This window comes from Microcebus murinus, chromosome 14 (genome assembly GCF_040939455.1).
Source record: "Microcebus murinus isolate Inina chromosome 14, M.murinus_Inina_mat1.0, whole genome shotgun sequence".
NCBI lineage: Eukaryota > Metazoa > Chordata > Mammalia > Primates > Cheirogaleidae > Microcebus > Microcebus murinus.
The window spans coordinates 6,576,471-6,593,634 of NC_134117.1; the positions used below are offsets into that span (position 1 = coordinate 6,576,471).

General features: G+C 35.2%; 1 protein-coding gene across 5 annotated transcripts in view; it reads left to right on the top strand.

Annotated features, from left to right (window-relative positions):
• The window catches only part of LOC105880357 (EEF1A lysine methyltransferase 2), a 155,651-nt gene that overhangs the window by 19,186 nt on the left and 119,301 nt on the right, over window positions 1-17,164 (top strand). For 3 of the 5 annotated variants that reach the window (XM_012781332.3, XM_076009726.1, XM_012781334.3), the window contains 2 exons: window positions 1,767-1,983; window positions 6,776-6,866. In XM_012781332.3, the coding sequence (XP_012636786.1) occupies window positions 1,767-1,983; window positions 6,776-6,866 (308 nt within the window). Of the gene's footprint in view, window positions 1-1,766; window positions 1,984-6,775; window positions 6,894-17,164 lie in introns of all 5 variants that reach the window. The other 2 variants (XM_012781336.3, XM_076009727.1) reach the window with 1 other exon arrangement.

Here is a 17,164-nt window from a genome sequence, read left to right on the forward strand (position 1 = left end):
TTTTGATTTGCATTTCCCTGATGATTAGAGATGTTGAGCATTTTTTCATATGTTTGTTGGCCATTCTTCTGTCTTCTTTAGAAAAGTTTCTGTTCAAGTCCTTTGCCCACTTTTTTTTTTTTTTTTTTTTTTTTTGAGACAGAGTCTTGCTTTGTTGCCTAGGCTAGAGTGAGTGCCGTGGCGTCAGCCTAGCTCACAGCAACCTCAAACTCCTGGGCTCAAGTGATCCTTCTGTCTCAGCCTCCCAAGTAGCTGGGACTACAGGCATGTGCCACAATGCCCGGCTAATTTTTTCTATATATATTAGTTGGCCAATTAGTTTCTTTCTATTTATAGTAGAGACGGGGTCTCGCTCTTGCTCAGGCTGGTTTCGAACTCCCGACCTCGAGCAATCTGCCCGCCTCGGCCTCCCAGAGAGCTAGGATTACAGGCGTGAGCCACCGCGCCCGGCCTGCCCACTTTTTAATAGGGTTATTTGATTTTTTCTTGCTGATTTTCGTGAGTTCTAAGTATATTCTAGTTATCAGCCCCTTATCAGATGCGTAGGATGCAAAAAATATTCTCCCATTCTATAGGTTGTCTGTTTACTTTCATAACTGTTTGTTTGGCTGTGTTAAAATGTTTATACTACCCAAACTGATCTACAGATTCAATGCAATACCTATTAAAATCCCATCAGCATTCTTCACAGATATAGAAAAAATAATTTTACGCTTCGTATGGAACCAAAGAAGACCCCGAATATCAAAAGCAATTCTAGGCAACAAAAACAAAATGGGAGGTATTAATATGCCAGATATTAAACTATACTACAAAGCTGTAGTAATTAAATCAATCTGGTATTGGCACAAAAATAGGAATATTGACCAGTGGAACAGATCTGAGAATCCTGATATAAAACCATCCTCATATAGCCATCTAATCTTTGACAAAGCAGACAAAAACATGCTGGGGAAAAGAATCCCTTTTCAATAAATGGTGCTGGGAAAACTGGATAGCCACTTGTAGAAGGCTAAAGCAGGACCCACACCTTTCACTTCTCACAAAAATCAACTCACGCTGGATAACAGACTTAAACCTAAGGTATGAAACTATTAGAATTCTAGAGGAAAATGTTGGAAACACTCTCCTAGACATTGGCCTAGGCAAAGAGTTTATGAAGAAGTCCCCAAAGGCAATCACAGCAGCAATAAAAATAAATAAATGGGACATGATCAAACTAAAAATTGTATTTCTGAAGCCACATGAAGTGATATGTGCCTACAGTCTCAGCTACTCAGGAGCTGAGGTGGGAGAATTGCTCAAGCATAGGAGTTCACGTCTAACTTAGGCAACATAGTGATATTCCATCTCAGAAAAAAAATCTTATTTCCAGTGACCTGAGTTCCAAATAAATTTTGTCATTTTGAAGAGTATGACAAATGTTTTACTTTTCAACAGAAACAACTTTTTTCATAAACCAGGCTTGTGAGCTCCATAATGTGCTGGTATTATTAGGCAGTATGCCTGGCTTTGATTTGTTTTAAATTTGTAGAGATTTGGAATGTCCAGGAAACATTATCAGTCTCTCTTACTAATCTTGGTTTTAATGATCTTGGAACGAAGCTCATAAAAGTTAGCTATAAAGTTGAAAATATTTTTATTACATGTAAAATGCCATCATAATTAATGAGTTCTTTTATCCATAATCTTTTATAGGTTGTCACTTAAATTTTGTGAAGACTGTGTGTTAATTGTTCTCACATAGACGTTGATTTTTAATATAGGTAGAAGACTTTTTGAATCTTTCCACAAAGCTGTCTGGATTTCATATTTGTATTGACAAAGGGACTTTTGATGCCATAAGCCTTAATCCTGACAATGCGGTTGAGAAGAGGAAGCAATATGTGAAATCTCTCTCCAGGGTGTTAAAAGTAAAAGGCTTTTTTCTAATAACCTCATGTAATTGGACCAAGGAAGAGTTGCTAAATGAATTCAGTGAAGGTAAATGACTATATGGTGTTTAAACATGTGCTTATTTCAGGTTTCGTGAAATATTTTCCCCCCTTGGTATTATAGTGTTTTTCTTTTCTATTTGTGGGAATTGCCTGGTTTTCTTCTCTGTTAATGATCTTGGTAATAACTTTTAACTGTATATGCAAAGCACGGAAAAATAACATTGGTTGACATCCAGAGACCTTTTGAAATTTTTTCCAAGAAATCGTCACAGTTAAGTACTAAAATTTATGAGCCTATAAAATTTAAGTTCTTTATTTAAGCTATACAATCTTTTATTTAAGCTATACACTCTATTTAGAGAATCAAACAAAAAAGCACATATATTGTGGATCTGAGTTCAGTGTACTGATTTATTGGCAAATCTGTAATGTAAATGGAAGTAGTACTTTTAAAAATCTTACATGATGAGAGTTTTAATTTTATAGATAGTTTATCTGTCTTGCTCTAGAGGTCATTTAGGTATGTAGGATTTGTCTTCTTGTTTTCACAGTATATAGAACAATTATTTTTAACATTGCACAGAATCAAAACGTAAGGAATTGACAGAAGTACCACTTATTAATTCTTGAGAAAATCCTCTGCCCTTTTCAAGGGTGCCAAGGTAGGATCTTTTTTTGCCCTGTTACGATGTATAATTAGTACTGTCTACTAAGTGGGGATCTTGTGAGAATTGAGAATCTGTAATTCATACACAAAATATTTTGAGTTCTCTGGCAGACTGTTCCCATGCATTAAGGAATATTTTTCTCTGCCAGTTTATTCATGCATTGCACAGGCATTTCTGGAAAAGTGTCTTGGGAATCTATAGGTGTATGCTTGTTTTTTCCTTACTTTTCCTTATAATTCTTTTCAGATTAATATTAATTTTTTTTTAAAGAATCAGAAAAATTTCCAGGATGGTGTCTTTAAGTAAATGATATGGTACTAAATATTTGTTTACATTTTGGATCTCAGTTGTCACAAGAGAAATTAATTACCTTAAGAGAGCAGTTTACTGTGTATTGTTGTTTATAACCATACTGCATATATCTTATTTTAGAGTTTGTTTTTTTAGCATTAAGGGAATAGGCTGGGAGAACACTTAACACATGTCCTATTGTGTGCATTCAGTGGCTTTGACAGATTATATAACGTAAAACCTGAAGTGTTTGAGGCTTGAAATTTGACCTTGTGGTTTCATTACCATTGCCTCTGGAAAACAAGAATTATATGTGATTTATTGTCTTTTATTTCATGCCATTAATTTTATTATCTTCCATGTTAAATTTGTTTCCTTTAGAACTGTTGAGGCCCTATACCAATAGCCTTTTTCCTCTTCCTGAAGCTTGACATTTTTAATAAATGCTTAAAGTTTCACTGTGTAGGGCAAGTTCCTTTCCTGGTTTTTAAATACAGGTGTTCTTCTTTACCCCTGGAACCAGGAGACAAAAACATATTTGTCTGTCATTGATAATGAGGAACAGACTTTACCCTGGTACAGAGTGCTTAAAAATGTGTCTGTGTCTGAAAACTATTGAGCAAACTCTTTATGTTCAGTTTTAGAACTAAATACAGAATTTAAATAAGTGAAATGTTATAACAGGAAATGTTAAATAATTATATACAATTGAAGACATTTTAAGGCATGAATTTCTTAGAATGTGGTATTTGGAGTTAGATATGGGCAGTCACAGAATACACCGCCATGCATCACTGCTGACAGTCTTATTCCTAGCCACTCACATTGGCTGCCATATTTCCTTTGTGTAGAATAAAGCTTACTTCACCAATCTTTTAAGGTTCTTTTATTCTTTTCTTATTTGAAACACAAATGTTTCATTAAACTGTTGAAGTGGATCGTGCATTTTTCCTTGATGGCCCTACGTATATAAACATTTTATGTTATTTGTTTTGGTGAGAGTTGACTTGAATCATTTGCTAGATATTAGGATATTCTAATTTGATGTCCAGGGGACTTGATTTTATTATAACTACTGAATTAAAATAACAATAATAGCCTATCTTAGTATAAAAGTACTTCAAATTCATTATGAAAAATGGAACAATGTCAGTAACCCCAACACATAACCATACAGATTAAAATAATTAGAATAACTTCTTAGTCTTGAGTGGAGTTTAACCACCGTTATTAATATTTTGGTATATTGTATATTGAAATATAATAACTTCAATCCTGCAGGGTTAGTTCAGGGTGTTAAAAAAAATTAGGCCTAGAAACACCAGACAGCTCTATTTTTGTCTTGAAAATTTTTATTATAAAATATTTTAGGCCAGGCATGGTGGCACATGCCTGTAATCTCCACACTTTGGGAGGTTAAGGAGGGAGGATCTCTTGAGTGCAGGAGTTGGAGACAAGCCTGGGCACCATAGCAAGACCTTGCCTCTATTAAAAAAAAAAAAAAAGAAAAAGAAAAAATTAGCTAGGCATGGTGGCACTCACCTTTAGTCCTAGCTACTTGGGAGGCTGAGATAGGAGGATCATTTGAACCCAGGAGTTTGAGGGTACAGTGAGTTATTACTGTGTCATTGCACTGCAGCTTGGGTGATGGAGCAAGGATCTGTCTCCTTAAAAAAAAAAATTAAGCATATGTAAAATTTTCAAAAACAAATATGGGTATAGTAACCATATATCCAACACAGGGGCCTCATTTTCTAGCATTAAAATGCATCATGCTGTTTAAAAGGTCTGTCCTTTGGTGAAGTTTTTTATGATCAGTTTTTAACAAGCATTTTAATATTTAGTTATTAAGATTTGTCAAAGTTAGATTAAGAATATGAATTAGAATGTATTAATAAAATGAAGCAAAGAATAAGGGACCAATTGATACAATAATATATATCATTTTTAACATTTTTTCTGTTCACAAGAGTTACTTGAGCTCAAATCGTAGAAATTTAGAAATTATAGACCCCACTCCTTGTCAAGAAAAAAAGTCTTCCAAAATAGTTCCATCACTGAGGGAAAACCTTGGTTAACATTTTAGTAATGACCTTCCAACTTTGTTTTATTTTTTTTTTATTTTTTTTTTTTTGAGACAGAGTCTCACTTTGTTGTCCAGGCTAGAGTGAGTGCCGTGGCGTCAGCCTAGCTCACAGCAACCTCAAACTCCTGGGCTTGAGTGATCCTTCTGCCTCAGCCTCCCGAGTAGCTGGGACTACAGGCATGCGCCACCATGCCCGGCTAATTTTTTATATATATATATCAGTTGGCCAATTAATTTCTTTCTATTTATAGTAGAGACGGGGTCTCACTCTTGCTCAGGCTGGTTTTGAACTCCTGACCTTGAGCAATCCGCCCGCCTCAGCCTCCCAAGAGCTAGGATTACAGGCGTGAGCCACAGCGCCCGGCCTGTTTTATTTTTTTAAGAACAAAATAATAAAATTTTCATTTCATTTTATAGTTTTGGAAAACACTACATTATCTTATGGGGATCTTTACAAAATCACCATGAGTTTGATAGGAGCATTGTATCCATTATCTTTTTGCGTGGAACTCAGGATCCTGGTAGAAGTAACTTGACCAGCATATCTCTCACTTAGTAAGTGGCAAAGCTTGGACTTAACCCAGGACTTTGATTCCAAATAAATTTTTTTTTTGAGACAGAGTCTCACTTTGTTGCCCAGGCTAGAGTGAGTGCTGTGGCGTCAGCCTAGCTCACAGTAACCTCAAACTCCTGGGCTCAAGTGATCCTCCTGCCTCAGCCTCCCGAGTAGCTACAGGCATGGGCCACCATGCCCGGCTAATTTTTTTTTTTGTATATATATATTTTTAGTCGGTCAATTAATTTCTTTCTATTTTTAGTAGAGACGGGGTCTCACTCAGGCTGGTTTTGAACTCCGGACCTCAAGTAATCCGCCCTCCTTGGCCTCCCAGAGTGCTAGGATTACAGGCGTGAGCCACTACGCCCAGCCCCAGATATATATATTTTTTAAAAATCATACTGTGCTGTTTTGTAAGTTACTGGTTTCTTGTCTTCCCAGTCCCCTTCATTAGTTCAGTTTGAGTCTTGATCTTTTTTTAGAGAGACAAGGTCTCACTCTGTTATCCAGGCTGTTTATGAACTCCTGGACTCAAATGATCCTCCTGCTTAAGCCTCTAGAGTAGCTGAGACTAGAGGTGTGTGTGTGACTGTGCCCGGCTGGGTCTTGATCTTTGTTACAATTTTGTTTTTTAATTTTGATAAAATACATAGCATAAAATTGACCATTTTAACCATTTTTAATTGTACACTTCTGTGGCATTAAGTATATTCACATTGTTTGCAACCATCACCACCATCCATCTCTAGAACTTTTTTATCTTCTACAAATTCATTTTTATTCCAAAGTTATTTAACCTTTCTATATTAAATGCTTTTATATGTGTGGTGTGAATTAATTGAGTTACTACATATAAAGCACTTAGAACAGTGCCTGGCACATGGTAAGAACTCAACATATACTAGCTTCTTCCTACAAGCTAGGTAGTGAAGTAGGCTAACAGAGATGAGGAGTTGGAGGGGTAGTAAAGAGGAAGTGGTAGAAATGAGGGATAGATGGCAAGCCTCTTTCTGCAATTTGTTTTTGGTTTTGTCTGTTCTTGTTCAATTCTAAGTTTTGAGGTGTGTGTATACATGCACCATGCATACACAGTAGAATTAAAAAATCATACAGTTCAGCACAATTTAGAGTTTGGAATCATAGTTTTATAAAAAGTTTAAAAATACAATGTTAATAAAAATTTCCCTTCACTATGAGATTCAATTTCTAATACAAGTATTTTAATTTTGTCTGACAGGATTTGAACTTTTTGAAGAGCTACCAACACCCAAGTTCAGCTTTGGAGGCAGATCTGGAAACAGTGTAGCAGCATTGGTTTTCCAAAAAACGTGAGGCTTTTCCTTGGACAAATTCAGGTAGCTTTTTAGAGAGGCTACACAACAAAGTTAAGCTGACACAGAAAATGCAAGTGCAAATAAATGCTTAGTAAGTACACAGGATGCACATGTTTAGTAGATATAATGAGTTGATTAAAAAAATCATAAACATGTAAGTGGTTGGGTTTTCAAGATCAACCAAGAATAATTTTTAATTTTCTTTTGTATTTGAAATGTAAATATTTTTCTTTTTGACTTAAAAAGTTTCCTGTAACTGGTGAACAGTTAAACTTTAAAGTAGTAAATGAATTTACAGAAAGCATGTATTCTTCACTTTTGTGCCTTGGTAAAGTTGAATTGAATTTAGTATTTATGAAAATTTTACCAAACTATTTCAGCACCAGAATAATAAACAAAACAACTTTCTTAGTGTTATATTAGACTATTTATCAAATATAATGAGAAATTTTGGGTTGAATGGTGGTTATTTTTAAAAGTATTTAATACCGGGGAAAAAAACCTCTGGCTTTTATATGTATAATTAAACAAAATCAGAGAAATGTATCATTGATCAAGAGATTTATTGAGCCTGTATTTTGCAGCTGATGGTCTTCTACACACTGTGAGTGATAAACAGATAGAAGGAAAGAGAATTAAGGGATATTGTTATATGCTAGCACTATGTTAAGTTATATTATCTTATTAAGTCATTGAATCCTTTCAGTATTTTCTTAAGGTATGTATTATTTATTCTTGTTTCTATATATAAGAAAACTGACACTGAGAGAAGTGAAGTCACTTCTACGAGGTCAATTAGTACAGGATGAAGCAGGATTTTTATCTGGGTGACTCTAAAAGCACATTCTTTTCTGGCGTATTCTGCCTCCCAGGTGCTAAGTCTCTGCCTTTATAGTATTTACAGTTCAGTTGGGGAACTAGGACTGGTACATATAAAATTCAGTTAAAGAAGTTGGGAGTTATTTTTAGGAGCTGTGCAGCTCTTTGTTAGTGTTGATCTCTGGACTGTCAAAATAGGAATCAGCCAACTCAGTCTCATGTCATCCAGTATTACTTTTTACATCTCCCTACTTGTGTTAAAAGACTTGTCTCTATCAAGAACTGAATTTTGAGGCCAGGCGCGGTGGCTCACGCCTGTAATCCTAGCTCTCTGGGAGGCTGAGACGGGCGGATTGTTCAAGGTCAGGAGTTCGAAACCAGCCTGAGCAAGAGCGAGACCTCGTCTCTACTATAAATAGAAAGAAATTAATTGGCCAACTAATATATATATAAAAAAAAAAAATTAGCCGGGCATGGTGGCGCATGCCTGTAGTCCCAGCTACTCGGGAGGCTGAGGCAGGAGGATCGCTTGAGCCCAGGGAGTTTGAGGTTGCTCTGAGCTAGGCTGACGCCACGGCACTCACTCTAGCCTAGGCAACAAGTGAGACTCTGTCTCAAAAAAAAAAAAAAAAAAAAAAAAGAACTGAATTTTGTCACTCTACTGGCACAAAGGATGGTGTAAGTTATATAAGCCCTCAGGGATACATGGACAAAGATGTTCTAGTTAGGGGCTAAATTAGCAAGAGAAACAGTTTATTAATGTTTTTGCAAAGATAAGGTATATTAATACTTTGTGTTTGGGTGATATTTTAGTATTGGAGTCAATATGAATTTTTAGAAAGTTACATAATTTTTTATTATTTTCAGCTTTTTTGGGCCTGTTGTGTTACAAAACTTACAATTTTTATTTGACAAGTGTTATTCCATTACTGAGTAAGTCTAGCATTACGTCTTTTTTCTTTTTTGGCATAGGAGAATGGGGGTGGGTAGGGAAATATGAGTCTTTCATTTAGATCAACCATTAAGATTACTACTGCCTTGCACAAAATAGTTGAAGACATTTACATGGACTTTCAACAAAAATAACATTTTTGGAAAAGCTTTAATTTTCAACTTGTAAAAGGTGAGAAATTACTTCAAAATATATGCAATTTAAATTTTTACAAAATTGTATTGTTTTTATAAAGGCATGGGATCTTAAATTATAGAAACATAAAGTTTTATAATTTATTGAGATCTGGTCTTTGTTGCTTTTTTCACATGAATGTTCGTTGATTCCTAATATAATAGTAATAAATAAGTACTCTTAGAATTTTGAGTTAAGTATATGCTATTTTAAAGAACCAATCCAACAAAATAGGCTTTCTGTGTGACTAGACTGGGACATTGAGTTTGATTCACAGAAAGCTTAGAATGGGTCTTTGTTGAAAAGCTTTTTGAGGCATTATGTAGGACATGTTTGTTCCATTTGTAAAGGTGAAGGTGTATGTGTGTGTGTGTGTATATATATATATATATTATTTTTTTTATTAATCTAATTTTTTCTTTTCTTTTTTTTTTTTTTTTGAGACGGAGTCTCAACTTTGTTGCCCAGGCTGGCGTGCCTTGGCGTCAGCCCAGCTCACAGCAACCTCAAATTCCTGGGCTCAAGTGATCCTTCTGCCTCAGCCTCCTGAGTAGCTGGGACTACAGGCATTCACCACTGTGCCCAGCTAATTTTTTCTATATATTTTTAGTTGGCCAATCAATTTCTTTCTATTTTTAGTAGAGACGGGTCTCGCTCTTGCTCAGGCTAGTTTTGAACTCCTGACCTGGAGCAATCCTCCCGCCTCGGCCTCCCAGAGTGCTAGGATTACAGGTGAGAGCCACTGCACCCGGCTAGTATATATACATTTTTAATCATGAAGTTGTTGAGAAGGTTAGAAAAAGGAAGTTGTCTCTTATTACTTTAATCCTGCTGGAAGCAGGCCTCTTAGGGATTAAAACTGGAACAAATGCAAGATCTAAAAATGCCAAAAAGAAATTAATATTTTTGAATAATACCGAACTGCTTAAAAACTAGGCCTATAAATGTCCCCAAGTTACTGAAACAAGTCGTAAATACATTATTATTAAACTGAGTATTGTTAGATCATACAAATATGTGGGTAACTGTGAAAGAAATTTATGCAGTTATAAAAAGGAGTAGTAAGTTATGTAGTGAATACTGTTTTCTGTGGATAAGAAGTGGAATTGTAATTTCACTTAATCAAAAGACACTTATTTTGAGGAAACTTGTTTGAAATGCAAACGAGATTTCTCTGTGGAGCCTGCACAGCATTGTTGCTTTTCATTATGATGTTATTGCTGCCTAACAGGCCACTTCTGTGTATAGGAAGTGCGTATGCAAGTCCAAAGGGAATTGAGGCCTGAATGGGCTGGTTACACCAATTAACAAATAGAAAGTTTTCAGAACATTTTGTTTTAAGCCAGGTGCACAAGTTAGAGTTGCTTTTTGGGACTGGCATTTATGTATATGAGAATCAAACCTGACACTGCTCTTGGCAGCTTCACTAAAGCCATTTTAAAATAAATACAAACTGTCCTTGAATGATTTTTTTTTTCTCATTGTAGTAGCAACGATTTTGCCTTTCTTCTTCATTGGTGATATGCAATCTTGTTTGTTTTGAGGGAATGAGGGAACTAAACATATACAAAAGACTTTTAATCATTTTATGAATAATGTGCTTCAATTGACTTATTTTTAAATTTCTGTGGTACTGTATGTTAATCTCAATTCACATTTATCCAGAATATAATAGAAACCTTAATTTTAAGGACCAAACATTAGTAATTAAGTTTCATATGGCCTTGAAATAATTTTCTTCAAATTGGTGTTCAGAGAAATAGAGTATCCCTGCCTATGTTAATAGACTTTAATTCATGTTCTTGTAAGTAATTTTATTTTGTATATTTGTGTGTGGGTGTGTGTTTGTGTCTGTCTCTCTGTCTGGTGGCCTACAATGAGAATCTGTACAAATGCGAACAGTTTGTCTCTAGGGTAGAGCCCTGGGGTTTGATTTCCTGTTTTTGGCTCTATGAGCTAGAATATATGTGCTCCAGAGACAGCCCTCTCCTTTGAGAGCAAGAAACCAAGTGTCTTGTGTTCCACAGTAGTAACCTCTTTAGCTAATTGTGGAGGGGATACTGATGGGCTCTGAAAGGAGTCTTGTCTAGTACACTTAACTGGAAGAAGGCTGCCCATGACCTAGAGCTTGATTGTGGGAGGCAAGGAGCATATGTGGTTGAAAGACAATTGCATAGTGGGAGAAAAATTAGGAAATCCTTATCATTTCTCTTGGTGAGGCAGGAAACAGAGATGTCCATAGAAGAAAGGGGAGGGAGCTCATGAGCATGTTTTATTAACAGTTAATAGAAGAAAATTAATGCTAATTTATTCTTCATACACACCATGCAATTTGTTAGAAAAGTAAAAGAATAGTTTGAAATTCTTTGGTCAATTGATGGATTCCTATGTTAGGGGCATAGAAATGAAACTCAACATCAAGCGGACAAATACTCAAGCCCACAGGCTACATAAATGCTGAATAAAACCAGCTCTACAATGGAACTCTGAAAAGGGAAGGGTAAGAAGCCTAATGAATGATTGAATATGACCTTAGCAAAATCCCTGGAGTGTTGTTGAAAGATCATTCATTTCCAGCTTAGATGTCAAGATGGGCTCCAGTAACCAGGAAAAAAAGAGAGCTTGAGTTAGTACTTACTGAGTTTTAAAAATCTTTATAACACAGTGCATTAGACTAATCATTAAAAGGGCTTCTGTAGCTGAATTTTGAGCTGTCATAGGTTTAAGCCCAGGGAATTAAAATAAAAAAGATAGGAATAATTCCTAAGACACAAATGTATCAATATCCTATCCTGCTTTTATGAAGTAGAACTTCAAACACTGGGATGTATAGGCTGGCAGAATGTACTTTTGTCATGCTGATACCATTCCATTGTAAGAAAGGCTTACAACTGAGAGATCAATTGTTTCTTAAAGTATTTGCAAATTACTTGCCTAGCTTATTAGGGGAAGATAATAAAAACCCAAATCTACATTTTTTGTATTTATCATGTTATAGTTTTAGGTATGTATCGTTATCACTGCATCAGCAAATAAGTATTTTAGTGAGCTTTATTGTTCACGCTATCCTGAAGCTTCTTAAGAAAAGTGAATCTAAAACATCTGTTTTCCCAAATATGTAAAAATTTACACATGATCAAGCAATGATCATATCCTATATATTATCGGACTAACTTAGAAATATGAAAATAGTCTGGTTGAATAAGGGATTGTGAACTGTATTTCTCACTCTTCATTAGCATACTTACAGATAAAGCAGTTTATCCTCAGTGCTGATTGCAGAATAGAACAGTGTTAGGATGGCTGTTGTTCCCTGCTGTTACTTGCCTTACTGCTGCAAAGAGGAGGGACTCATCTGGAGGAAAAGGCTAAATGTAGAGGAGTGTGGGTGCTGGCAGTTCACATTTTCCTCCTACCCCCTCTGCTAATAGGAAAATGTCAGGTCTTTGTTCTCATCTAATTTTAGTACATCCTGGCTAAAAAATGTTAGGATGAAAAAATGTTAGGATGATTTCCAATCATGGAACTTTGAGGGGTAAGGTTGGGGGAGGAAGAGTAAAGGAAAGAGCATTTTATACTCCATATCCATCTGCCTTTCTATGACAGCATCTAACCCCAACTCTGTTGATTTTGGTAATGAAATAAATTTAGATGCACTGAAGCAGTGATAATTAGGTTTTCCTTCCATGTCCTCCATACTCAGTCAAGTTGATGTCTGAATGGAAAAAACCATAATACGGTATTTAATAAAACATACTAGAAAGAATTAAAGAGCTCCATGCAACTGAAATTGAGTGAAAACTATATGTTGTGTTTTTTATAAATGGAACCTTTGAGGTCCATTTGTATTTTAGTGAAATTTCTTTTATACTATTGTTTTAAATGAGAGTAATATTTTGATTTTTGAGAAGCAGTCATAAGCAAGGCACATAAATCTAAGCTGTTTATCTCCTCTGGAAACCCCAAAAAGCTTAGAAGGAAGACTCAGATTCTGAGAAGAGAGTTGGGTCAAACAATTGATAACATAGTTTGTTCAAGAAATAGAGCATAATTCTACTTGCCTTTGTAGTTGGAAGTGCCAATTATTGTGGTTATTATTTAATTAAAAAGTAATTAACTATATTAAACTAAAAGGGCCGTTCCAAATACTGGTGCTCCCTATGAAATAGCTATCTTTCCCAAAGGTTTGTTCAGTTAGCGAGCTGAGGCTTCCCATTGGAATCTCTGTATGACAAAGACGTTATGTAGTAGGAATAAGAGAGATCATTTCATTATTAAGTCCATTTGATTAATGATTGAATTTGTGACAAATGAAATAGATTATTTTCTGAACTTGAAATTTAGTTGTATTTATTTTGGTTCCTTTCATTTTATAACAACAGGTAATTTGTGTTTAAAATCTGTTAAGTAATAGAACAAATATCAAAGAGAAATGAGCTTTAAAAATTACTAAATTTTGGAGAAAAAAACTGATTGGACCTAGGCAAGTTATTTTCCTTTTGTGGGCTTTAGTTTTTCTTTCTGTAAAACAAAGGCATTTGGTAGGTGATTAAAGGTCTTCTCTGTCTCCCTCAGCTCATGTTTGCTGTAATAAAATACTATTGACTAGGTGGCTTACACAACAGACATTATTTCTCATAGTTCTGGAGTCTGGAATCCCAAGCTTATGGTATTGGCAAGATATATTTCATTTTAAGTCCTCTTCTCTTGGCTTGTAGTGGCTACCATCTCCCTGTGTGCCCACATGACCTCTTTGTGTGTGCTGGGATGGGTAGGGGGGCAGATTGATTGCTTCTCATAAGGGCACTAACGCCATCCTGAGGGCCTCATCCTCATGGTCTCAGATCAGGGCTTCAACATGTATGGATTTTGGGGAGGAAGCATTCCGTTTGTTCATAATAAACCCTGAAGTTGATTTGAGGCTTAGAGAAAGGCCTATGAAATAGGTTTCTAGTACAGTCTCTCTCTCAGTATACTCAAGGGATTGGTTCCTGGACTGCCCAAGATAACCAGATCACGCATGCTCAGCTCCACGAAGTTGGCCATGCAGAACCTGGATATATACAAAAAGTTGGCCCTCCCTATATGTAAATTTTTTATCCCAGAAATCTGAATATTCCATCTAAGTTTAGTTGAAAAAAAGCCAAATATAGGTGGACCCTCACAGTTAAATCAATTGTTGTTCAAGGGTGAACTGTATATTTGGGGGTATTAAATTCTCCATTTGCTATCAGTTGTTAGGGGTAAAGTTAACTCGATGGTCCTTTTAAACCAAGATATCTGTACTCATATATTAAAATATTTTAAAAAGTACATATAATAAATTATTTGAAGCAATCAGATGAGTATTCAGTCCAAAAAACTTTGAATGCTTTATTAAAATTTAGATTTAAATATTGTTTCTGATATATATTTGATAATTGAGTTTGTATTCATTTGACCACAGAGATGTTTTATCCAAGTAATTCAGAAATTTACATCTTACTGTTTAGTCCACTTCCATTTTATATATAGTAAGATTGAAATCAAGACTGGGCCTAAAGAAAATTGTGATAATCTGAGCAATCTCCCTAATTTGCTTCTTTTCTGCCCAAACACAAACTACACAGAGATGACCTAATTTACCACTCTAAAGTCCCAGGCTTTGGGATGTCTACCTTCTCATGCCACTTAGGGACCATGTTTGATTATAGTGCATGGGTCTGCTCTTCTTATGCCCTGTCCTCTCCGAGTTACTGTCAGTTTATCCCTGTAACTGCTTATTATCCAGTGAAACTGCAGTATGTTAAAGGTGCTAGCAAAGTGCCTAATATATAGTAGATACTTATTTAACCTTGGTTTCCTTTCATATATTTCCTTGAAACAGCTTGCTAGAGTAGAGAGAGCAGTGGTATATACCCTTTCTAATAGAGATCTGAAATATTAAGTGAGAAAATAAATGTAAAGCAGTCTAGTGTGATTTCTAGCATACGCCAATGCCAAAAAATGCCCTTTCCTTAGAGAACCCTTCTCATTGGAGCTAATGTGTTTAATTGTTCAGGTCTTACCTCTCAGTGCCATGGAGTTTAACGTATTCAGTTCCATTGTAAGGCATTTTTGTTCCAGGAGTGATTAAATGAGTGAAGAGAGGAGGAAGAATGGTAGATAAGTGAGAGGGAAGGTTTAGAATAGGTAGGCCTTTCAGAACTTCTTAAAAAAATCATACTATGTAGCTTCTTCTTCCTTTCAGGGAAGGAAAAAAAAAAAAAAAGAAGAGAGTGAGAGATAAGGATCTTTTTTTGTTGTCTAGGCTGGCCTTGAACTCCTGGGCTCAAACAATTCTTACAGCCTCAACCTCCTAAGTAGCTGGAACTACAGATACATTTCACTGGGCCTGGCTTGAGGCACCTTTTCATTTAGTTAAAAAATGAGGACTAGATATGCTAGATTTTCACTAAATGTCCTTTATAATGTGTATCAGTAGAGACTAAGAATACCCCTTAGATTTAGGTCATTATCTGTTTAAGTGGTAATTATTCAGTAATTAATATAGGTATGATGGGGAAAATGTTAATGTGGATACATTTGAATTGAAAACAAATGGGCAAGGATATGGCACCTTTCCTCATTAGGAAAGGCATTATTCCAGATAACATCAAACAAAGGAACCAAGAGCATGTCCCCATATGACCATGCATTAGAAAGCTGGTAGCATTGGCTTTAATGAAAGTTGTTGAGTTGGATTTGGGTCTTTTACTGACTATTTAGGAAGCAGTGGGCTAAGATTTTAGAATTGATATCTATCTTTCATCATCCAGATTTGATTTCTTTGATCAATGAGTCAGGTTTATTTTCTTTGCTGTTAAGAGTGCCATTCACAGTGGCATTTTAGTTTGATGTTGAGTAGTACTTTAAATAGTTTAATCTGATTTGTTCAGTACTATATTGGAACTGACAGTATAGTATATAAAAAGTATAGTAAATCCATTATTTGTGCTAGTCTAGAAAACATTGAGTTTTCAGATTTATTTCATTAATCTTTTTGTTTGTCATTGGATGAATACCTTAATGTCTAGAGTGCTTAGTGTGACAATAGAAATGTTGGCCAGAGCTATGTTGCTTTCTCTAGTTAATTCCAGAGAGCTTTCAGTCTTTGAACCATTTTAAGAAAGTTCTACAGAGATGAGGTCAATAAGATATGATGTACCTCTTTAGGACAGAACATAATCAAAGCTTTACTTCTTTAAATTAGGTAGTTTAACAGTACAATGGATGACTAACCTGCTTTTGATCAAGGTGTTTTGTGTTTTTGTTTTTTGGTTCCTCAAGAAACTTAAGAGGAGCTGTGACTCTTATTTAAAATAGGAAGCCAACTTCTCATTCATATAAATTCTTTTATATTTCAGGTAAGGTTAGGCTGTAGCTCAGGGTATGTACATACAAAATAGGCAAGGCTGCTCTCTCTCTCTTATAACAGTAATGAATATGAATTAAAACAAAAGATCTTTGCTTTTGGTTAGTATAACAGACTGACAAACTGCTGAGGAGAATTAAATTCACGGGCTAATGCAAATGTTCTTTTCCTACCACTCCCAGGAATGTTTTACCCATTTGACCCAGAGACTAATTTCTTTCCTTGATATTTTAAATCCAGAGGATTCAGTCTTTAGATCAGGTATTTATATTTAAGCTCTGTGAAATCACAAAGTATATCTAGTTTTAGTTTCCTCTGTAATGAAAATGAAATTTACTCAGTTTAATTTTTAGGGGGATAGGCAGGATAGCAGTAGCTTGGAGCATATCACTAGGGATGGATTACAAATAGTTTCTTCTTGAGGCAGTGATTTATATGGCAGATAGTAGACAAGGGAAAAATTAAATTTTGAGCTTATCTCTCAAATAGTTAATGTGAATTCTACTAAGGAATATTTAAGAGAAAAGGGTGAAATGGTTTTCATTTGAAGATGGTAACAAACATTTATTCTAGGTGTACAGTTGAAATATTTTCTAGACTAAATGATGTGTATAGCAATATGAAAATATTATAAGTTTTTAGATATGTCTTTGGTGGAGTAACTGAGGCAAACTAGGGGACTAATGATGTTATGGTGATATTATTTAAAATATACTTCACCTAAGATCATAAATAGATCAGGAATTATGCTTTTGAACTTTTAGTATTAGAATAGTAAAATAGGTTTGGTATGTTTAACATATGCCAGTAACTTTGAATGTGGTAGTGAAAGGCCTTTATTATACCTTTATTTTGCTTTTTATTTACCATGTATAAACTTTCAATGTCTGTTTTTTGTGCTTGTATTTTCTTGTAGCACATAATACTAATAGCTCCTGTTAACTTTGCCAAAAA